We start from the raw sequence: 24,731 nt of genomic DNA, 5'->3' as shown, positions 1-24,731 counted from the left end.
CATTAATAATAACACTGAACGTTTTTCCCCTCAAAGGGCAAAACAGATGATGAGAGGGAAATTAATTATGAGAGAAAAGGTAAAATTTATAAAGACCTTATCACGATTTTAAGAGAAAAATCAGCAACGTTTTCAAAGAATATGGCCAAACAGGTAAGTTGTATAGTTTCTTTTGAACTTTCATAAAGTCATATTATTTAACTACATCTTTCATAAAATATGAAAATTGGAGAGTAATTTTGCATAATTTTGAATACAGCTTTTAAATATTAGTTTTTTTTTTTTTCCATGATATGTTGTAATAAATATTGTAAACAGAGTACTTCAAGAATTTCTCTAATTTTCTTTAGGTAAAAAAAATAGGTATATATTTTCGAATTGTTTCCTGAATAGGACTTTTTATCTTTCCTTTTGAATTAATTAACACTGAGAACAAAGGGCCCAGCCATTAATATAGCTTAGATGTCTTGATTTTGTTTTTTCTTTTCTGAAAAAAAAAAAAAAAATTACTACCTAGTTGGATTGTCACTAGTAAGTGTATTGTCTGTATGTGGACAAGAAAAGTACTTCTTTTGTATTTTCTATGGTTTTTGAAATAGTGCTGGACATAGAAATCACTTAATAAAATATTTGGCTAAATAAAATTTTGGTTAAAGCTGATGATGGTAGAAAAAGGAGATGCAAGTAATACTAAAGTGAAACACTTAAGCTTAAATTATCTCCAGGCTGATTGCCAAGACTATGCCATCTCCACAAGTTCCCACATGAGATAAGTTGTCAGGGCCGTTTCTTTCTGGCCCTGCCCTGCAGGAGTCCCCCGTTCTCTTGCTGGACTGCCACTGTTCTTGTCCTGGCACTTCTCTTTGGCATCATCTTGTAAATTCTTTTTGTTTCCTGTTGTTGGATTCTGTTTCCTGGATCCCAGTTTTCCTTTTTTTGGTATGCTTTGTTATTTTGGTGGAGGTTCCTGAGGCATAGATGTATATGGGAGGAAAAAAATTGAGAGTTACCAGGACTGAAAATATCTTTATACTTCTTTCTCAGTGGTTGTTTCTAGAATGATAGTTTGAAGTCAGTTTTACTTAAAATTTTAAAGGCCCTTTTTTTTTTTTTTCCCCTGTGTAACTTGTTGGTTTTGGATTTTTCTCTTCAGGGGCTTTTAGGATCTCCTCTTATCCCTGGTGTTTCTTGATTTTCATGATAATATGGGTTTGTGAAAGGAGCCCTGATGGCACAGTGGTTAAAGTGCTGGGCTGCTAACTGAAACGTTTGTGGTTCAAACCTACCAGCTGCTCTGAGGGAAAAAGATGCGACAGTCTGCTCCCGTAAAGATTACAGCCTGGGAAACCCTATGGTTTCTGCTCTGTCATCTAGGGTTGCTATAAGTTAGAATAGACTCAGTGGCAATGGGTAACGGGTTTTATGGTTTTATGAAGGTTTTTGTTTGTTTTTCATTAATGGTGACATATGTCCTTCAGAACTAGAAAACTTTTTTTTGTATCATGTCTTTAATCTTTTCTTTCTCTCTGTTCTCTTTTTGAAACTTATTTGGATGTTGGATCTCTGGGATTGAGCCTCTCAATTTCTTTTCTCTCATTTTCAGTCTCCCTCTGTCTGTCTGTCTCTCTGGCTTTCTGAAAAAAATTCCTTGGTTTTATCTTCCAAATATTGTACATATTTTAAAAATTTAAGCACTTACTTTTTTTTTTAATTTTGTTTTTGAATATTTATTTTTACAGAATCTGGCTCTTGTTTCATGAATGTGTTATCTTCTCCCATAGTATATTAGTTTTTTTTTAAGCTTACTTTTGTTTCACTTTCCTTTAAGTTCCTTTTGTTTGTTTTAGTCTCTTGTATACGTCTCATAATAGTGTGAAATTCTCTAAATTTCTCCAAAAAGCAAACCAGCAAAGCTGTGTTTGTGGGTTGGTCCTCTTGACTTAGGGGCTTCACCATAAGGTGATTGGGAAGGAACCTTGTCTTTTGTTCAGGGACCTCTTAATGTAAGAATCTGTAAGACTTTCCTCTGGGATGGTTCACTTTCTACAGAAAAGACTTCTTTGATGGCCTACCTGGGGGAGTATGAACCTGATTGTGGCCTTTCTGGAGGTGGGTAGGAAAATGGGCTGGAGATTTTACCATTTATGAGGTAGTATTTCACTTAATTCTCTTGTGTTCAGGCTCAGGGGTCACTTCTGCCTCCATCTACGCTTGGAACCTTTGGGTCTAGAGCTCCCTGGTCCCTTTTTCTAGAATACCTCTCATTTCCTGCAGGGGTGAATGAGTAGTAGAAGACTTGCCAGGCTGGGGGGTCTTTGTTAGGGAATGTTCTTGGAGCCCAACTACTTTCAATAGAGACTTTGAAATAACCTCACTGTTTTCAGCAACTTCCCTCTCCACATTTCCCTCACCTTCTTCTGTACCTGAAGCTTCTAATTCCTGAGTCTTCTGAGGGCAGTGTTGGGCAGATCAGTTTACTTTTCCTCAGCATCTTTTCTGTATTGTTTACCTTCCTTGGAGCCCTGGTGGCACAGTGGCTAAGAGCTCAGCTGCTAACCAAAAGGTCAGCAGTTCGAATCCAGAAGCCACGACTTAGAAACCTTATGGGGAAGTTCTGCTCTGTCCTGTAGGGTCGCTATGAGTCGGAACTGACTCAATGGCAATGGGTTTTTGTTACCTTCCGTAGTCATTCACCATTCCTCCTTAGAAGGCTGTCTTTTTATGTGTGTTTCCTATTTTCATGAAGACTAGAGTTATGTAGTTGTTTTTTGTTCTTACTCTTTTGGAGGTGATTGTAGAGAGTAAATTGGGAGTAGAAAGAACTTTATTCCACCTTATTAGAACTAAAAATCTAATGTACATTTTTCCTTTGATGTGTTTTTATTTTAATTTGATTAAAATCAAATTTACATGCAGTGAAATATACAGATCTTAAGTATACAATACAATTTTGTGATTATTGAAAAATGTATATGTCAATAGAACTAACATTCAATCAAGGTATAGGACATCAAGGTATAGGACATATCTATCATTCCAGAAAATGCCTTTATACTTGCTTTCATTTATCTTTACCTACCATTGGTAACCACTGTTTTGATTTCTATTATTATAAACAAGTTTTGCCTGTGACCTTCAAATAATGAAAATGATACACTATGTTTTAGTCAACATAATGTTTTTGAGATTCATCTATGTTTTGCAACTATTAGTAGTTCATTATTTTTTATTGATGAGTACTATTCCATTGTATGGATATACCATAATTTGTTTATTCATTTCATTCACCTGTTGATGAATGTTTGGGTTTTTCCAAATTTGGTACTATTACAAATAAAATTATCATGAACAGTCTTATACAAGTCTTTGTATGAAAATACGCTTTCATTTTTTCTCGAGTGAAACCTTCGAGTGAATTGGCAAGGTCATATGGTAGTTAAGCAACTGGAAAACTATTTTCCACAGTGGTTTGTAATATTTTACATTTACACTGGCACTGTATGAAAGTTCCATTTCCACCATATACTCTTCAGCGGTTGGTATGGTGAGTCTTTTTAATTTTATGCATTTGAATCGACTTGACGGCACTGGGTACTGGTTTTAGTAGATGTGTACTGGTACCTCACTGGGTTTTGATTTGCATTTCCCAAATGCATCTTTTCATATGCTTGTTTGCCATTTGTACGCTTTCTGTAGTGGAAGTGTCTATTCAGATCTTTTGCCCATTTTTTATTGGGTTGTTTGGTTTCTTGTTGAGTTGTTAGAGCTCATTATGTTACATATTTTTTCCTTGGTGTGTATATCAGATACATGATTTGCAAATGTATTTTCCTACTATGTGGCTAGCATTTTCATTCTCCAAACACTGTCTTTCAAAGAGCAAAAGTCCTTGATTTTGAGGAAGTCCAACTAATCAATTTTTTTTCTTTTCAGGATGAGGCTTTGATGTTGTACCTAATAAATATTTGCCAATTCAAGGTCACAAAGATTTTCTTTAAGCCTGTCTTCTGGAAGGCTTTTATTTTTAGGTTTTATGTTGAGGTCTATGATTCATTCATTTGAAGTTAATTTTTGTATATGGTATGAGGTAAGGTCAAAATCAGAATTGATGCCTTTGAGTTATGGCATTGGCGAAGAATATTGAATATACCATGGACTGCCAGAAGAATGAACAAATCTGTCTTGGAAGAAGTACAGCCAGGATGCAACTTGGAAGCAAGGATGGCAAGACTTTGTCTCACATACTCTGGACATGTTATCAGGATGGCCCAGTCCCTGGAGAAGGACATCATGCTTGGTAAAGTAGAGGGTCAGTGAAAAAGAGGAAGGCTCTCTACAAGATGGATTGACACAGTGGCTGCAACAATGAGCTGAGGTGTAACAATGATTGTGCGAATGGTGCACATAGAGTCTGTTGCACATAGAGTTGCTAGAGTGGAACCGACTTGATGGCACCTAACAACCACAAGTTCAAAATTCACTTTATTTCTTTTGCATATAGATATGTAGTTGTTCCAGGATCATTTGTTGAAAAAACTATCCTTTTGCCACTGAATTGTTTTTAGATGCTGTGGAGTCTATTTCGACTCATGGGGACCCCACGTGACAGAGTAGAACTGCCCCACTGGGTTTCTAGGCTGTAATCTCTATAGGAGCAGATTGCCAGGTCTTTCTCCTGCGGAGCTACTGAGTGGGTTGCAATTGCCAACTTTTTGGTTAGCGGCTGAGTTCTTGATGAATGCATCACAGGGCTCCTTGAATTACCTTTATACCTTTGTCAAAAATCAGTTGTCCATATATGTGTGGGTCTATTTTTGGACTCCCCCGTGTGTCTGTCAGTTTGTCATACTGCGGTGGCTTGCATGTTGCTGCGATGCTGGAAACTATGCCACCGGTATTCAAACACCAGCAGGGTCACCCATGATGGACAGGTTTCAGCTAAGCTTCCAGACTAAGACAGATGAGGAAGAAGGACCCGGTGGTCTACTTTTGAAAAGAATTAGCCAGTGAAAAGCTTACAAATAGCAGCAGAACATTGTCTGATATAGTGCCAGGAGATGAGCCCCTCAGCTTGGAAGACACTCAGAATACTACTGGGCAAGAGCTGCTTCCTCAAAGTAAAGTCAACCTTAATGATGTGGATGGAGTCAAGCTTTTGGAACCTTCATTTGCTGATGTGATATGACTCAAAATGAGAAATAATAGCTGCAAACATCCATTAATAATCAGAACCTGGAATGTACAAAGTATGAATCTAGGAAAATTGGAAATTGTCAAAAATGAAATGGACACATAGACATGGATATCCTAGGCATTAGTGAGCTGAAATGGACTGGTATTGGCCATTTCGAATTGGACAATCATATGGTCTACTAAGCCGGGAATGATGACTTGAAGAAGGATGACGTCACGTTCATTGTCAGAAAGAACACTTTAAGATCTGTCCTGAAGTACAGCACTGTCAGCGATAGGATAATATCTATATGCCTACAAGGAAGACCAGTTAATACGAGTATTACTCAAATTTATACACCAGCCACTAAGGCCGAAGATGACAAAATTGAAGATTTTACCAACTTCTGCAGTCTGAACATGTAATCAGGATGTGTTGATAATTCCTGGTGATTGTAATGCAAAAGCTGGAAACAAAGAAGAAGGATCAGTAGTTGGAAAATGGCCTTGGTGATAGAAATGATGCTGGAAATCACATGATAGAATTTTGCAAGACCAATGACTTCTTCATTGCAAATACCTTTTTTCACTAACATAAATGGTGACTATACACATGGACCTCGCCAGATGGAATACACAAGAGTCAAATTGACTACATCTGTGGAAAGAGACGATGGAAAAGCTCAATATCATCAGTCAGAACAAGGCCAGGGGCAGTCTGCAAAACAGACCATCAGTTGCTCATATGCAAGTTCAAGTTGAAACTGAAGAAAATTAGAACAAGTCCACAAGAGCCAAAGTACGACCTTGAGCATATACCACCTGAATTTCAGGAGCATCTCAAGAATAGATTTGATACATTGAACACTAATGAACAAAGACCAGACAAGTTGTGGAATGACATCAAGGACATCATACATGAAGAAAGCAAGAGGTCTTTAAAAAGACAGGAAAGAAAGAAAAGACCAAAATGGATGTCAGAAGAGACAATGAAACTTGCTTTTGAATGTCGAGTAGCTAAAGTGAAAGGAAGAAACGAAGTTAAGGAGCTGAACAGAAGATTTCAAAGGGCAGCTCTAAAAGACAAAGTATTGTAATGACATGTGCAAAGAGCTGGAGATGGAAAACCAAAAGGGAAAAAACATTGTCAGTATTTCTTAAGCTGAAAGAACTGAAGAAAACATTCAAGCATTGAGTTGCAATATTGACGGATTCTACCAGGAAAATATTAAATGATGCAGAAAGCATCAAAAGAAGGTGGAAGAAATACAAAGAGTCACTATACTGGAAAGAACTGGTTGACATTAAACTATTTTAGGAGGTAGCATTTGATCAGGAACCAATGGTACTGAAGGAAGAAGTCCAAACTGTACTGAAGGCATTGGTGAAAAAACATGGCCTCAGAAATTGACAAAGTATCAATTGAGATTGAAACATCTGTCCTGTGATAGGATAATATCTATACGCGTACAAGGAAGACTAGTTACTATGACTATCATTCAAATTTATGCACCAGCCACTAAGGCCAAAGATGACGGAATTGAAGATTTTACCAACTTCTACAGTCTGAACATGTAATCAGGATGCGTTGATAATTACTGGTGATTGTAATGCAAAAGTTGGAAACAAAGAAGAAGGATCAGTAGTTGGAAAATATGACCTTGGTGATAGAAACAAACGGATGCAGCGCTGGAGTGCTCACTCGTCTATGCCAAGTAATTTGGAAGACAACTACCTGGCCTACCAATTGGAAGGGATTCATATTTATGTGTATTCCCAAGAAAGGTGATCCATCCGAATGTGGAAATTATTGAACAGTATCATTAATATCACATTCAAACAAAATTTTGCTGAAGATCGTTTACAAGCAGCTGCAGCAGTATATCGAAACTGAAATGCCAGAAATTCCAGCTGGATTCAGAAGAGGACATGGAACAAGGGATATCATTACTGATGTCAGATGGATCCTGGCTGAAAGCTGAGTACCAGAAAGATGTTCACCTCTGTTTTAGTGACTGTGCAAAGGCATTCGAGTGTGTAGATCGTAACAAATTATGGAACAGAACAAGGGGACACTGCATGGTTTAAAGTCAGGGAAGGTGTGCATCAGGGTTGTATCCTTTCACCATACCTATTCAATCTGTATGCTGAGCAAATAATCAGAGAAGCTGGAATACATGAAGAAGGAGGCATCAGGATTGGAGGAAGACTCATTAACAACCTATGTTTTGCAGATGACACAACCTTGTTTGCTGAAAGTGAAGAGGTCTTGAAGCTCTTACTGGTGAAGATCAAAGACCACAGCCTTCAGTATGAATTATACCTCAACATTAAAAAAAAAAAAAACTTCACAACTGGACCAATAAGCAACATCATGATAAACGGAGAAAAGATTGTAGTTGTCAAGAATTTCATTTTACTTAGATCTGTAATCAGTACTCACGGAAGCAGTGGTCAGGAAATCAAAAGATGCATTGCATTGGGCACATCGGCTGCCAAAGACCTCTTTAACGTATTGAAAAGCAGAGGTATCACCTTGAAGACTAAAGTGCACCTGACCCTAGCCATGGTGTTTTCAATCGCCTCATGTGTATGTGAAGACAGAAGAGTTTTGGTGTTGGCAAAGAATATTGAATATACCATGGCCTGCCAAAAGAATGAGCAAATCTGTCTTGGAAGAAGTGCAACCAGAACGCTCCTTGGAAGCAAGGATGGTGAGACAACATCTCATATACTTTGAAGAGATCAGCCCCTGGAGAAGGACATCATGCTTGGTAAAGTAGAGGGTCAGTGAAAGAGAGGAAGATGAATTGACACAGTGGCTGCACCGGTGGGCTTAAGTGTAACAGCGATTATGAGGATGGCACAGGACTGTTGTGCATAGGGTCACCATGTGTCAGAATCAACTCAATGACACCTAACAACAACAGCATTTTTGGAGTCCTCATTCTGTTCCATTGATCCATTTGTCTATTTTTGTGTCAGTCCTACATGATCTTTATTCCTGTAGCTTTATAGTAAGTCTGGAAGTCAGGTGGTTTAAGTCCTCCAACATTGTTCTTTTTTCAAAGTTCTTTGGCTTTTCTAGGTCCTTTGCACGGTCATAAGAATATTAGAATCAACTTGTCAGTTTCTACATAAGAAAGCTTGGATTATAATTGAGATCGTGTTGAATCTATAGATCAATTTGGGGAGATCGGACATCATAACAGTATTGAGTCTTTAAATCCAAACTGAACACAGCGTGTCTCTCTACTTATTTAACTCTTATTTCTCTCAGCAATGTTTTGTAGCTTTCTGTGTACAGGTCTTGCATATCTTCTGTCAAACTTATGTGACAGTATTTCATCTTTTTGTGCTATTGTAAAAAGTTTTTTAAATGTCAATTTCTGATTGTTGCTAGCATGTAGAAATATAGTTGAGTTTTTTGAAAAAATTTCTCATTCAAAAATTTATATACATATTGTTTTGTGACATTAGTTGCAATCCCTACACTCCTCCTTTCCACCCTGAGTTCCCTGTGTCCAGTCGAGCAGTTCCTGTCCCTTCCTGCCTTCTCATCTTGCTCTTGGACAAGAGCTGCCCGTTTGGTCTCGTATATCAGATTGCACTAAGAAGCACATTCCTTACGTGTATTGTTTTTTGTTTTATAGTCCTGTCTAATCTTTGTCTGATGAGTGGACTTCGGGAATGGTTTCAGTTCTGGGTTAACAGTGTGTCCGGGGGCCATAGCTTTGGGGGTTCCTCCAGTTTCTGTCAGGCCATTAACTCTGGTCTTTTTACATGAATTTGAGTTCTCTTCTACATTTTTCTCCTCCTCTGCCTGGGACTCTCTGTCATGTTCCCTGTCAGGGTGGTCATTGGTGGTCATCTAGTTCTTCTGGTCTCAGGCTGGTGGAGTCTCTGGTTCACATGATCCTTTAGTCCTTTGAGCTAATATTTTCTTTGTGTCTTTGGTCTTCTTCATTCTCCGTTGCTCCAAGTGGGATGGGACCAGTTGATGTATCCTAGATGGCCACTGGTAAGACCCCAGACGCCACTCACCAAAGTAGGATGTAGAACATTTTCTTAGTAAACTATGTTATGCCATTTGACCTAGATGTCCTCTGAAACTGTGGTCCCCAGGCCCCAGCCCCAGCTACTCTGTCCCTCAAAGTGTTTGTAGATGTCCAGGAAACTTCTTTGCTTTTGCTTTGGTCTGGTTATGCTGACCTCCCCTGAATTGTTTGTTGTCCTTCCCTTTGCCAAAATTGGTCCTTGTTATAGTTGAATCTGTGTATTGATTTTATATCCTGAAACCTTGCTAAATTAACTTACTAATTCTAATAGCTTGTTTGTGGATTCCAGAGAGTTTTCTATATAGGTAGATGATCATATTGTCTGTGAATAAAGATCATTTTACTTCTTCCTTTCCAAACTCAATGTCTTTCATTTCCTTTTTCTCTTCTTAGTGCACTGGCTAGAACCTCCAGTACAAAACTGAATAGAAATGGTGTTGTTACTGATCTTAAGGAGAGAACTTTCAGTTTCTCATTTTTAAGTACGATGTTAACTCTAAGTTTTACAGAGACGCCATTTACAAGGTTGACGAAGTTCCTCTCTATTCCTAGTTTGCTGAGAATTTTTATTAGAAATGGATTTTGAATTTTTTGTACCTATTGAGACGATCATATAGTTTTTCTTTTTTGGTTTGTTTATATGGTGAATTACATTGATTTGCTAATGATAACCCAACCTTATATTTGTGAGACAAACCCCACTTGCTCGTGATGTATTATATTGTTTTTTATATATTGTTGGGTTTGATTTGCTAAAAACTTTAAAGAATTTTTATATCTATGTTCATAACATTATTGGTGTTTAGTTTTCTTTTTATATCTCTCTGACTTTTGTATCAGAGTAGTAATGGCCTTATAGAATGAGTTGGGAACTTTTCTTTCCTGTTAGTTTTCTGGAAGTTTGTATAGAATTGCTATTGTTTTTGCCTTAAATATTTGTAAAATCCACCAGAGTAAACATCTGTGCCTGGAATGTTCTTTGTAGGAAAATTTTTAGCTACAAATTCGATTTCTTTAGTATAGGCCTATGCAGGTTATCAGAAACCCTGGCGGTGTAGTGGTTAAGAGCTACAGCTGCTAACCAAAAGGTTGGCAGTTTGAATCCATCAGGTGCTCCTTGGAAACTCTATGAGGCAGTTCTACTCTGTCTTATAGGGTCGCTATGAGTCGGAATCAACTCAGCGTCAGCGGGTTTTTTTTTTTTTTGGTATGCAGGTTATCTATTCCTGCTTGCGTGAGGTTTGATAAATTGTGTCTTATAAGGAATTTGTCCATTTTCTCTAAGTTGTCAAATTTATTGGCATAAATTTGTTCATATTATTATTTAAATAACTTTTTAATGTCTGTAAAATCTATAGCTTTGTTACCTTTCTCATTCCTGATATTGGTCATTTGTGTTTTATTTTTCTTGATCCATCTGGGTAGAGGTATATCAATTTTATCAATCTTCTAAAAGCACCAGCTTTTGGTTTTATTGGTTTTTCTGTCTTTTTTTTATTCCACTTTGATGTTTAATATTTCCTTTCTTCTGCTTGTTTTTGGTTTCATTTTCTCTTATTTTTTCTAGTTTTTAAAATTTTATCATCCATTTAATTTAATATAGTCATACTTGTACCAAAGAAATTGTGATGATTTCAGATGTGCGTAGTCATTTACTTAAACCTGTAAAAAACCAAACCTGTTGTGGTCGAGTCGATTTCGACTTATAGTGACCCTATAGGATAGAGTAGAATTGCCCCATAGGGTTTCCAGGGAACGCCTGGTGGATTTGAACTGCTGACCTTTTGGTTAGCAGCTGTAATTTACTTAGAGTATATAAAACAAGGAGTCATGCACTAAAAATATTTGCACCGTCAAAAGAATTCTCTTAAACCTACTTTCTGCTGTAGAGAAGCTGTTTGTGTTTTGAACAAGGAAATTCAGGGGATGCATTAATCTCCTGCTGCATCTCACTGGGAGCAGGACAATGGTAAGATATAAGGCAGCCTTCATATTACTGCTCTCACCGTAATGGTTGACGTCTTGTGTAGATGCATCTATTTTTACTTCCTTCTGCTTGTTTTGGCTTTACATTGCTTTTTTAAAAATACTAGTTTCTTAAGGTGGTAGCTTAGGTTATTGATTTGAGACGTTTTCTGTTTTCTAATGTAAGCACTTAGTGCTATAATTTTTCCTCACATCACTGCTTTTGCTGCCTACCACAAATTTTGATAGTTTGCATTTTTATTTTCATTCGGTTCAATGTATTTTTTTGAAATTTCTTTTGAAACTTTCTCATGATCCTTGGATTATTTAGAAGTATGCATGGATGATTTAGAAGTATGTTGTTTAGTTTACAAGTATTTGGAGATTTTTCAGGAGCCCTGGTTGGGCAGTGGTTAAAGTGTTCAGCTGTTAACCTAAAAGTTGGCAGTTGGAACCCACCAGCCCCTGGTCGGGAGAAGGATGTGGCAGTTTGCGTCCATAAAGATTTATAGCCTTGGAAACTCTGTGGGGCAGTTCTACTCTGTCCTGTACGCCTCTATGAGTTGGAATTGACTCGATGGCAGTGGGTTTGGTTTTTGGATTGGAGACTTTCCTATTACATTTCTGTTATTGATTTTTGGTTTGATTCTATTTTGATCAGAGAATAAACTCTGAGTAATTTTAATTCTTTTAAACTTGTTAAGGTTTATTCTGTGACTCAGGATATGGTTTATCTTGTTATATGTTCTTTGAGTGTTTGAACAGAATTTGTATTCTGCTGTTTTGGCATGTTCTGTAGTTATGGATTAGATCATGTTGGCTGATAGTGTTGAGTTCTTCTACATCCTTGCTAATTTTTTTTATCAGTTGTTGAGTGATGGGTGTTGAAGTATTCAAGTATAATTGTGGATTGGTCTAGTTCCTCTTTTTAGTATGTTTTTGCTTCACGTATTTTACAGATCTGTTGTTTCTTGTGTATGCATTTAGGATTGCTAGTCCTGGTGGCACAGTGGTTGAGCACTCGGGTACTAACCAAAAAGTCAATGGTTCGAACACACCAGCTACCCTGCAGGAGAAAGATGTGGCAGTCTGCTTCTGTAAAGATTTACAGCCTTGGAAACCCTGTGGGACAGTTGTGCTCTGTCCTATAGTATTGCTATGAATCAGAATTGACTTGATGGCAATGGGTCATATCTTCTTTGGTGGATTGATCTCTTATTACTATGTAGTGTCCTTTTCTGTCCCTGGTAATTTTCCTTGTTCTGAATTCTTTTTCCTCTGATATTAGTAAAGCCACACCTGCTTCCTCTTAATTGTTTGCCTGATACATCTTTTTCTACCATTTTACCTTTAAACTACCTATATTATTATATTTGACATGAGTTTCTGTAAAGAGCATATAGTTGGGTCATTTTTTAAATTCACCGTGTCTTTTAATTGGTATATTTATATCATCTTCATTTAATAAAATTATTGATGTATTGGAGCTTAAGTCTGCATTTTAGTTTTGTTTTGTCTGTTCCTTCTGTTTTTCATTTTTTTTTTTCCGTTGCTTTTCTGTAGGTTACTTGAACATTCCTTAGACCTACATTTTTATGTATCTATGGCATTTTTGAGTGTATCTTTTTGTATAAATGTTTTAATGATTGCTCTCATTATTAGATTATGCATACATAATTTATCACAAGTTATTCGTTTGACATTTTAGTAGTTTGAGTCAAGTGTAGACACCTTGCCTCCCTTTACATCCTCCACCCTTCCCGATTTATTATTGTTTTAAATATTTCCTCTACATACATTGCTAAGTACATTTGACAATGTTGTAATTTTTTGCTTCAACTGTCAAATTTCATGTAGAAAATTCAAGAGAAGGAAATTATATTGTATTTACCCATTGTTTTGCTCTTTCTATTATTCTTTTCTTTCTGATATTCCATGTTTTCTTCCTTTATCATATTTTTCCTGTTTCAAAAACTTCCTTTAGCCGTTCTTTTAGGATATAGTAGTGTCTCAATTTCCTTTTCATACTTGAAGAGTATTTTTACTGGATATAGTATTCTGGTTTGACAATTCTTTAACTTCAGCACTTGAAAAATGTTGTGCCAGTTGGCCTCCATGGTTCCTGATGAGAAATCACTGCTATTTTAATTGTGTTTTTCTTACAGGAAAAGTATTGCTAGTCTTTTGATGCTTTCAAAAATTTTCCTTATCAAGAACGGAGGATTATTTTCAAGCCTTGAGAGATAATATAATTTGTTCTGCTGGGTTTTGGACTTGCCTAGTACCCATTATCCCTTCTTTCCCACCAAATTCTCTCATTTGTAATCAAATGTCTCCCTTGTGCCTGTTCCACCATTGTATTTTGGAAGCAGACAACTTGTTCACACGTTTACAGGTTCACAGATGAAGAGAAATTTTGATTCAGGATGGAATACACCCAAAGTCTCATCCATATTTGACTTAGGTGATTCAAAAGATGAGATTTTGAACTTAGAGTTGATTTAAGACTTTTGGGATGGTGTGATGGGGTGAATGAGTTTTGCATGTGGGAAGACATGAATTTTGGGAGATAGGTGGTGGAATGTTATGGATTGAATTGAGTCCCAAAAAAATGTGTGTTGTAAACTCTAACCCCTATACTTATGGCTGAAATCCCATTTGGGAATAGGGTTTGTTAATGAAGTCATATCACTGTAGGGTGTTTCTTAAGCCAATCACTGTTAAGATATAAAATGAGAAGATTAGGAATAGAGAAGCAAGCAGAGATGGGGCAAGACAGATGCTAGGGCACATGAAGATCACCAAGGAACCAAGGGACAGAAGCTGAAAAGAGACAATGCCTTTCCCTCAGAGCAGATGGAGTGAGAGCTTTCCATTCCTTTTTAAAGCTGGCATCCTGAATTCAGACTTCTAGCCTCCTAAGCTGTGAGAAAATAAATTTCTGTATTTTAAAGCCAAAAACAAAAAAGAAATTTGTTTTTTCCTTATTAGTTTTCTGGAGTTGGATTATGTTGTGTCTTGTCACGGATTTCTTTGGGTCTGCCCTGTTTGGAGTTTGCTGAGCTCCTTGTATCTTAGCTTTATGTCTTTTGCCACATTTGGGGAAATTTCAGCCATTATTTCTTAGAATACTTTTTCAGTCCCATTCCTTTCTCCTTTCCTTCTTGTACTGTGATGACATGTTAGATCTTTTGTGGTATATCCTGAGGCTCTGTTCAATTTTTTCAATCTGTTTTCTCTTTGTTTTTCAGGTTGGGTAATGTCTTAGTCATCTAGTGCTGCTATAACAGAAATACTAAAAGTGGATGGCTTTAACAAAGAGAAATTTATTTTCTCACAGTATGATAGGCTAGAAGTCCAAATTCAGGGCATCAGCCCCAGGAGAAGGCTTTCTCTGTTGGCTTTGGAGGAAGGTCCTTGTCATCAATCTTCCCCTGGACTAGGAGCTTCTCTGTGCAGGAATCCCGGGTTCAAAGGATGTGCTCTGCTACCAGCACTGCTTTCTTGGTGGTATGAGGTCCCCTCTCTCTGCTTGTTTCCCTTTCCTTTTATCTCTTGTAAGATAAAACATGGTGCAGGCCACACTCTAGGGAAACTCCCTTTACATTGGATCAGGGATGTAACCTTAGTAAGGGTGTTACAATCCCACTCTCATCTTCTTTAACATAAAATTACAATCACAAAATGGAGGACAACCACGTAATACTGGGAATCATGGCCTAACCAAGCTCAAACATATTTTTTGGGGACACAATTCATTCCATGACAGGTAATTTATATTGTTCTATTTTCAAGTCCATAAATTCGTTTCTCTATCTTCTCCGTTCTGCTGTTGAGTTTGTTCAGTGAGTTTTTATTTTGGTGTGTAAATTTCAGTTCCAAAATTTCTATTTGTTTTCTCTTTGTATCTTCTATTTCTTTGCTGATACTTTCTATTTCTTCATTTGCTTCAAGTGTTCGTAATTGCCCATTGGAGAATTTTTATGATGGCTGCTCTAAAATCTTATCAGATTGTTCTATCATCTGTTTCATCTTGATGTAAGCATCTGTTCATCACATTTTCTCATTTAAGTTGTAATCTTCCTAGTTCTTGGTATGATGAGTGATCTTCAATTGTGTCTTGGACATTTTTAGCATTATGTTATGGAAGCCTGAATTTTCTTTAAATCTTTTGTTTTAGCAGACCTCTTGACAATTCACTAATGGGAGCGTGGGGGCACTGCCTTGTCATTGCCAGGTGGGCTGAAAGTCCAGATTTCCCACCCAGCCTCCACTGACAACCTAATTACTTCTGGGCAGCGCTAGAAGTTCAATCTTCCCACGAGGCCTCTGCTGGCAGTACTTTGGTTGGGAGAGGGAGAGGACCTTGTTACTGCTTCCCATATGACCACCACTTAAATCATGGGAGGGGGCCTCATTACTGCTGGAAGGTGGTGATTTTGCTGCATCTTTTGAGATGATCATATGGTTTTTCTTCATTCAGTTGATATGGTGATTATATTGATTTTCAAGTATTAAACTAACAGTGTATTCTAGGATAAACCGTCTTGGTCATGATGTCTTATCCTGTTTATACATTGCTGGATGCAATTGGATAACATCTTGCTGAGGCGTTTTGTGTCTGTGTTCAGGAAGGATATTGGTTAGTAGTCATGTCTTTGTCTGGTTTTGGTGTCTGGGTAAGGTGTCCTTAAAACCACTTGGGAAGTATTCATTCCTTTTCTTCTTTCTGGAATTATTTGTGTAGGATTGGTAATATTTCTTTCTTAAGTGTTTGGTAGAATTTGCCAGTGAAGCTATCTGTACCTGGAACTTTCTTTGTTGGAAGGTTTTTAAATTGAGAATTCAATGTCGTTAATATATACAGAAATACTCGAATTTTTCTTTCTTCTTGCGTGAGCTTTGGAAGTTTGTGTTTTTCAAAGAAGTTGCACATTTCTTCTACCTTATGTAACTTACTGATATAGAGTAAAACATTCCATTATTATCATTTATTGTCTGTAGAATCTGCTGTGATCACCCTTCTTTAATTACTAGTATTGGTTACTTATGTCTTCTCTTTTTTTTCTGATCAGCCTAGCTAGAGATATATTGTTATTTTATTGTTCTTTTCAAAGCAGCAGCTATCGATGCACTGATTTTCTCTATTGTTTGTCTGCTTTCTATTTATATTTCCTTTGGGTTTACTTTGCTTCTCTTATTTAATTTTTTAAGTTGGAAGCTTAGATAATTGACTTGAGACCTTGATTCTTTTCTACTGTAAGATTTAATGTGGTACATTTGTCTCTAAGCACTGCATAAACTGTGTCTCATAGATTTTGATATGTTGTGTTTTCATTCAATCAAGGTATTTGGGGATTTTCTAGATACCTTTCTGTTGCTGATTTCTAGTTTAATTCCATTGTGTTAATAAAATATATTTTGTATGATTTTAGTTCTTTTAATCTGTTGAATTTTGTTTTATGGCCCAGAATATGGTCTATTTCAGTGAATATTCTTTGGGTGTTTGAGAAGAATGTGTATTCTGCTGTTAATGGGTGGAGTGTTCTATATATGCCACTTAAATCAAGTTGACTGATAGTGTTGCTCAGGTCTTCTATATACTTATTGATTTTTGTCTCCTTATTTTATCGATTGTTGAGTGAAAAGTTTTGTTGATTTATCTACTTTTCCTTTTAGTTCATTTGTTTTTGCTTCATGTATTTTGAAGTTCGGTTGTTTGTTGCATACACATTTAGGATTATGTATTAAGTGATTCTTTGTCGTTGTGTATGCCCTTCTTTATCCCTGATAGTGTTCCTTGTTTTGAAGTCTATTTTATCTGATTTTAATATATCTGTTGCCATCGACTCAATTCCAACTCGTAGCGAACCTATAGGATGGAGGAGAATTGCCCCATAGGGTTTCCAAGGAGCAGCTGGTGGATTTGAACTGGTGACCTTTTGGTTAGCAGCCTGAGCTCTTAACTGCTGCATCACCAGGGCTCCTGCTGATTTTAATGTAGAGACTCCTATTTTCTTTTGATTAGCGTTTACATGGAATACCTATCTCCAACTTTTTTCTCCAAATGTATTTATATCTTTATATGTATGAAGTGGTTTCTTTTAGACCACAAATAGCTGAGTCTCTGTTTTTCATCCAATCTGACAATTTCTCTTTTAATTAAGGGTGTTAAAGCATTTCCATTTAAAGTAACTACTGATATAATTGGGTTTAAATTTACCATATTGCTAGTTGTTTTGTATTTGTTATTTCCTTGTGTTCTTTGCTCTTTTTCTGCCCCCTCTTGAATTAATTGAGCTTTTAAAGAATGATTCCATTTTATTTATGCTAGTAGTTTATCAGTTATACTTCTTTTCAAAAGTTTTTGTGGTTGCTCTAGGACTTATATATTTCTAATTTGTCATGTTTTTCCTTAATTAATATAGTACCATTCCACAAATTGCTGAAGGATCTTATGAAAGTATACTTGCAATGTGTCTCCTCTATCCTTTGTGCTATTATTGACATAGAGTTTACTTTTACATGTTAGAAACCCCTCAAAACATTGTTACTGTTTTTGCTTTAGGTAGTCAATTATATATTAGAACGATTAAAAATAATACAAAAAGTATTTTATGTCTACTATCAGCTTTACCATTTTTGCAATTTTTTAATTCTTTTGTGTAGATCCATGTTTCTGTCAAATATGATATTCCTTCTGACTGAAGAACTTCCTTTAACATTTCTTGTAACATTTCTCTCAGCTTTTTATCTTCTGGGAAAGTATTTTGTCTTCATTTTTAATTAAAAAATTCTTTTTGCTCAGGGTATAGCATTTTGGGTTAACAGCTTTTTTTTTTTTTTTCTCTTTCTTTTAGTAATTTGAAGATATTACTCCTTTTTCCACTGGCTTGCATCATTTCTGACAAGAAGTTCCTTTTAATGCTTTTGTTTCTTCCTCTATATATGCCTTTTATCTCTAATTGCCTTCAACATTTTCCCTTTATCCCTGGTTTTCAGCAATTTGAACATGATGTGTTCTGGTCAATATAGAGTTTGATTTTAATTTTTGTCTAGTGCTGTGAGGTATGAGTAGGTCCAGCCTTGCTATTGTACCTGTGTCTGCTGCAGCAGAGGTATGAATTTTGGAATATCACGTTGCTATTAGCCACATTACTGTTAGTTCAAATAGAAGCAGGCCATGGTCCTGAAGTTGCCCTTATTCAACTTTGGTGTCACTAAGCAGCACAAATCAGACACACATCTAAGACTTCTCTTTCCAAATTTATCATCAGTGTTAATGTTTGAATAACAAGATAATTCAGAAGGGATAATATCATTATAAAAATTATTATTTTTTTTTCTTATAAAGGAGAATACATTCAATGAAGAACAACAGAAAGAAAAGTTTCAGCCTGATGAGGCACCTAAGAAGGAAGAAGCAACCACTAAAGCTGACTCAGAAAAGACTACACTGCAGAAGAACCAAATTAATTTTGGGAGGAACCCAATTGGCAAGAGATTAGAGCCAAGTTTAAATTGGAAGAACACTGTTGATTTAAAAGAGTATGTAGGCATTTGCATGATGGGTTTTCTCACACATTAAGTTAAATCCTCATTAAGCATATGTTTGCCCAATTTTTTACAGAATTTTATTTCATAGTAAAAAAATACAGAATATATATTTACACTTTCCTCCATAGTGCAGGTTGACTCCTTTTTGCCCATCTTTATATTCCAAGCTGAAAGGTTTGACATCAATAGGGTTTATGTGGGGAGCATTGTGAAGGGGAAGTAAGAACACAATTCACTTTCATGTGTTGATCACGACCAACAACATGTGAAAAAGATGATAAATCACATGGGGAGTATAAGACCAGTGGTAGGGACCTGGTTAAGTAAGTGCTAGAGAATTTGGAATTATTAAAGTTATATGAAGTTGATCAGGGAATTCTTCAAGGGAATCTTTTCTATTAACAGAACTTTAAGTAAGTACCACAAAACGGCTGGAGCCCTGGTGGCACAGTGGTTAAGAGTTCAGCTGCTAACCAAAAAATGTAGCAGTTCAAATCCACCAGCCGCTCCTTGGAAACCATATGGGGCAATTCTACTCTGTCCTAGAGGGCCACTGTGAGTCAGAATTGATTCAGTGGCAATGGGGAATGGGGTATGAAAGGGCTAGAATCTCAAAAATATTGCATGTTTGATCAATTTCAGATTGCAGAAGTTGGTAAAAATCTTCAGTTTCTTCATCTTTGGCATTAATCATTGGGGCACAAAATGAAATAATAGTCATATTAACTGTTCTTTGTAGGCATGTGGATATTATCCTATCACTGACAGTGTTATACTTCAGGATAGATCTTGAAATGTTCTTTTTGACAATGAATGCAACACCGTCCCTCTTCAGTTTGTCATTTCCAGCATAGCAGACCATACGATTGTCCAATTCAAAATGACCAATACCAGTCCATTTCAGCTCACTGGTGTCTAGGATATCTATCTTCAAGGGTTCCATTTCATTTTTTGACAATTTCCAATTTTCCTTGATTCATACTTTGAGCACTTTCAATTATTAATGGGTTTTTGCAGATGTTTCTTCTTATTTTGAGTTGTGCCACGTAAGCAAATAAAGGTCCAGAAAGCTTTACTCCATCAACACCATTAAGGTTGAATCTACATTGAGGAGGCAGCTTCACCACAGTCATATTTTGAGTGCTTTCAACCCGAGGGACTTGTCTTTCAGCACTATATCAGACAATGTTCCATTGTTATTCCTAAGGCTTTTACTGGCCAATTTTTTAAGAAGTAGATTGCCAGGTCCTTCTTCCTAGTCTGTCTTAGTCTGGAGTCTAAAAGAGCTGATAGATGGTTTCGGGGGCTCAGCAAGACAAAGTAAAGTATTGTAATGAAATATACAAAGAGCTGCTTAGAAAACGAAAAAGGAAGAACACGCTTAGCATTTCTCAAGCTGAAAGAACTGAAGAAATAATTCAACCCTTGAATTGTAATATTGAAGGATTCTACGGACAAAATGTTGAATGATGCAGAAAGCATCAAAAGAAGATATAAGGAATACACAAAACCACTGTACCAAAAAGAACTGGTTGACGTTCAGCCATTTCAGGAGGTAGCATATGATCAAGAACTGATGAAACTGAAGAAAGAAGTCCAAGCTGCCCTGAAGGCACTGGCAAAAAAATAAGGCTGAAGGAATTGATGGAATACCAATTAAGATGTTTCGACAAATGGATGCAACACTGGAAGTGCTTACTCATGTATGCCAAGAAATTTGGAATACAGCTATCTGGCCAACTGACTGGAAAAGATCCATATTCATGCCCATTCCAAAGGAAGGCATCCAACAGGGTACAAAAATTATGGAACAATATCATTAATATCACACGGAAGTAAAGTTTTGCTGAAGGTAGTTCAAAAACGTTGCAGCGGTACATTGACAGGGAACTTCCAGAAATTCAAGCTGGATTCAGAAGAGGACATGGAAAGAAGGATATCATTGCTAATGTCGGATGGATCTTGGTTGAAAGTAGAGTACGAGAAAGATACTTGCCTGTGTTTTATTGACTATGCAAAGGCATTTGACTGTGTGGATCATAGCAAATTATGGATAACATTGTGAAGAATGGGCATCCCAGAACACTTAATTGTGCTCATGTAGAATCTGTACATAGACCAAGAAGTAGTTGTTCGAACTGGTTTAAAGTTAGGAAAGGTGTGTGTCAGGGTTGTATCCTTTCACCATACTTAGTCAATCTGTATGCTGAACAGATGATCTGAGAAGCTGGACTGTATGTTGAAGGGCATGTCATCAAGATTGGAAAAAGACTCATTAACAACCTGTGATATGCCGATGACACAACCTTGCTTGCTGAAAGTGAATAGGACTTGAAGCACTTACTGATGAAGGTCAAAGACCACACCCTTCATTATGGATTATACCTCAACATAAAGAAAGCAAAAATCCTCACACTGGACTAATAAACAACATCATGATAAATGAAGAAAAGATTGAAGTTGTCAAGGATTTCGTTTTGCTCGGATTGATAATCAATGTCCATGGAAGCAGCAGTCAAGAAATCAAACAGTGTATTGCATTGGGCTAATCTGCTGCAAAAGACCTCTTTGAAGTGTTAAAAAGCAAAGATGTCACTTTGAGGACTAAGGTGCACCTGACCCAAGTCATGGTATTTTCAGTCTCCTCATAGTAAAAAAAAAAAAAAAATTTTTTTCATAGTGTGCTAAAGCTGGACAATGAATAAGGAAGACCGAAAAAAGAATTGATGCCTTTGAATTGTGGTGTTGGCAAAGAATATTAAATATACCATGGACTGCCAGAAGAATGGACAAATCTGTCTTGGAAGAAGTACAGCCATTACTCTTAGAAGCAGGGATGGTGGGACTTCTTTTCGTGCACTTTGGAATGTTATTTAGAGGGAGAAGTCCCTGGAGAAGGACATCATACTTGGTAAAGTAGAGGGTCAGTGAAAAAGAGGTAGACTGTCAAGGAGATGAATTGACACAGTGACAACAACAATGGGCCCAAACATTGCAATGATCATGAGGATGGTGCAGGATCAGGCAATGTTTTGTTCTGTTGTACATAGGGTCACTAAGAGTCAGAACCAACTGGGTGGCACCTAACTATAACATGTTGTCACACGATTTGGTTGAGCACTGACTCCTGGCTGGTTATGTGGGGCCCTTACTGTATGGATTTTGAGAACCACAGGGTGATTATGTGTTGGAAACAAACCCAAAGAGCTGTCAGAAGGAAGGAATCCTGTGGAAATGGGATAGACTCTTGCTGCTTTCATTCTCATTGATTTTGGGGTGTTTGACCTTTGTGACAGCATTCAAAAGTGTGAGTCTGAAAACAACAAAATGTATGGGCAACTGGAGTAACAAGGATGTGACTTTTAAAATACTGCTTTTTCATGTGCTTTTTTTTGTTTCGAATTATGAATTTATTTAACAAGTGTTTAATGGGAACTCATTATGTGCTATCGGGTTCTAGGTTAAGCTTGGGAATACCTAGAAAATCAGATACAAATCCTGCTGTAATGTTTGGTAGGGAAGATAATAGGCAACTCTAATCTAGGGTAGTAAGTGCCTGGAGGAGTTAAGCAGTTAATATCATTTGGCAGCTAACCAAAAGGTTGGAGGTTCAATTCCACCTAGAGGCACCTAGGAAGAAAGCCCTTGTAATCTACTTCCAAAATATCAGCCAATGAAAACCATGTGGAGCCCAGTTGTACTCTGAAACACATGGGGTCACCATGAGTCAGATTTGACTCAACGGCAACTGGTTTAAGCACCTGGAATAGGAGTCGAAGGCACAGGGTGAAGGACTTGGAGAAATGATGGCAGTCTGTGAAGACCTGTTCCTAATATGAAGAAGTTCTGAACAAAGTATTTCTCGAATATGTTAAATACATTGCTATGCTTGAAGTGCAAAAGGGGAATCTCTACATGTCAGAGATGAGGTGGGAACTCATTGTCATAGTTGGAGAGGAAGTTGAAGCCTCGAACTCTGGTGACAGAGGAAACTGGGGCTGCCCCATTCATTCCAGCGGAAACTCCTCCAACAGCCTGTGGTTGCAGTGAGAGGTGATTCACTTGGACAGAACGGTCACTGGCTGGAGGCCGGATCCTCATGCTAGTGGTGTGTGCCAGTGCCAGGCTCCCATTTTTACCAGTTTTGTGTGAGAGATTTGAAAACTGCTGATCTAGAAAAACCATATAGGAACAATTGCACCTACAAGGCAAAAACAAGCACATAATTACCCAACAGGGAGATCCTAGACCCAACCTGAAGATTGTTCCTTTATATGTTAAGAGTGCTTTAAAGCTTTTAAAATTGTACCTTCCACAACTAAAACCTAACTGGTTTGTTTTAATTAAATTTCTAACTCAGCCATTCTCCATGTCAGGAAAACATCATTTGGTACATGAAAATGATGAAATATTTGTATACCTTTCCATCTTTCATTTTATAGTCATTAGCACAAACTAATTGTCTTAGTGTCTGTAACAAAATACAACAAAGTGAGTGGCTTTAAAAAAACAGCCTCACAGTTCTGGAAGCTGAGTTTGGATTTAGGGCATCAATCAGCAGGGCTCCCTCTCTGTCAGTGTCTTAGTCATCTAGTGCTGCCATAACAGAAATACCACAAGTGGATGGTTTTAGCAAAGAGAAATTTATTTTCTCACAGTCTAGTAGGCTAGAAGTCCAAATTCAGGGCATTAGCTCCAGGGGAAGGCTTTCTCTCTCTGTTGGCTCTGAAAGAAGGTCTTACTTGTCAATCTTCCCCAGGACTTGAAGCTTCTCCATGCAGGAACCCCAGGCCTAAGGGACGCCCTCTGCTCCTGGTGCTTCTTTCATGGTGGTGTGAGGTCCCCACTCTCTGCTTGTTTCCCTTTCCTTTAATCTCTTGTAAAATAAAAGGTGGTGCAGGCCACACCCCAGGGAAACTCCCTTTACACTGCATCAGGGATGTGACCTTAGTAAGGGTGTTACAATCCCACCTAATCCTCTTTAACATAAAATTACAATCACAAAATGGAGGACAATCACACAATTCTGGGAATCATGGCCTAAGCACATGGACACACATTTTTGGGGGACACAATTCAATCCGTGACATTCAGCTCTAGGGGAAGACCCTTCCTTGTCTTTTTCAGCTTCTGGCTTGGATACGAATCCTCAAGTGTTGTCTGTCTTCTCCGTGTGTGCGACTCTGGTTCTGTGTCTGTTATCCCCTTTAATAAAACATCACTCATCATTTATTAGGATCGGGACCTACCCTACTCTGGTGTGACCTCATTTAATTTAACTGATAACAACAATGAAGCCTTATTTCCAAACAAGGTCACAGGTACAGATTAGGACTTCAGCATATCTTTGGGGCAGACACAATTCAGTCCATCACAGTAATGAATCAAATTAATATTTTTTTAGCCGCAAAAGTTTAGGAAGAGACACCCAAGAGGAAAAACATGCAAGACTTGAAAAGGGAAGACCATCTGTGGCACCTGGAAGAATGCAATTAGCTCGGTATGTTTCTAATAACATAACCAGTTCTTGAAAGCCACCTCTTATACACTCGACTAGTTAGCCCCACTAATTAAAGGTGTTCTTAATGATTACATCAGGGTTCCAAGTTATTAGGAATGTTAGTAAAAAAAAAAAAAAAAGTAATGACATTGGATTTCTTTAAACATATTTACAAAGTATCCTAATTCAGAGTTACTTGAAATACAAGAATTTACTGGTATTAGTTAACTATGAGGAACCCTGGTGGTGCAGTGGTTGAGCCTCAGCTGCTAACCAAAAGGTTAGTTTGAACCCACCAGCTGCTCCATGGGAGAAAGATGTGGCAACCTGCCTCCATAAAGATTACAGCCTTGGGAACCCTATGGGGCAGTTCTACTCTGTTCTGTAGGGTCACTGTGAGTCGGAATTGACTCAGCAGCCATAGGTAAGGGTAGTTTATAAAAAAGAATGTTTTTAATGCAAGGAGCAGTGAACTAAGT

At 37.4% G+C, this 24,731-nt stretch overlaps 1 protein-coding gene across 6 annotated transcripts in view; it reads left to right on the top strand.

Annotated features, from left to right (window-relative positions):
* The window catches only part of ODAD2 (outer dynein arm docking complex subunit 2), a 266,790-nt gene that overhangs the window by 28,190 nt on the left and 213,869 nt on the right, over positions 1-24,731 (top strand). For all 6 annotated transcript variants that reach the window (XR_002785889.2, XM_064284958.1, XM_023548827.2 and 3 more), the window contains 3 exons: positions 37-153; positions 18,550-18,743; positions 24,157-24,252. Coding sequence is in view for 5 of the 6 variants with exons in the window: in XM_023548827.2 (XP_023404595.1) it covers positions 37-153; positions 18,550-18,743; positions 24,157-24,252 (407 nt within the window). In the remaining variant the exon portion in view is untranslated. The remainder of the gene's footprint in view (positions 1-36; positions 154-18,549; positions 18,744-24,156; positions 24,253-24,731) is intronic.

The sequence above is a fragment of the Loxodonta africana genome, chromosome 4, assembly GCF_030014295.1.
Source record: "Loxodonta africana isolate mLoxAfr1 chromosome 4, mLoxAfr1.hap2, whole genome shotgun sequence".
In the NCBI taxonomy this organism is placed as follows: Eukaryota; Metazoa; Chordata; class Mammalia; order Proboscidea; family Elephantidae; genus Loxodonta; species Loxodonta africana.
The sequence above is the reverse complement of the archived record's forward strand: the minus strand, read 5'-3'. Positions and strand labels throughout refer to the sequence as shown.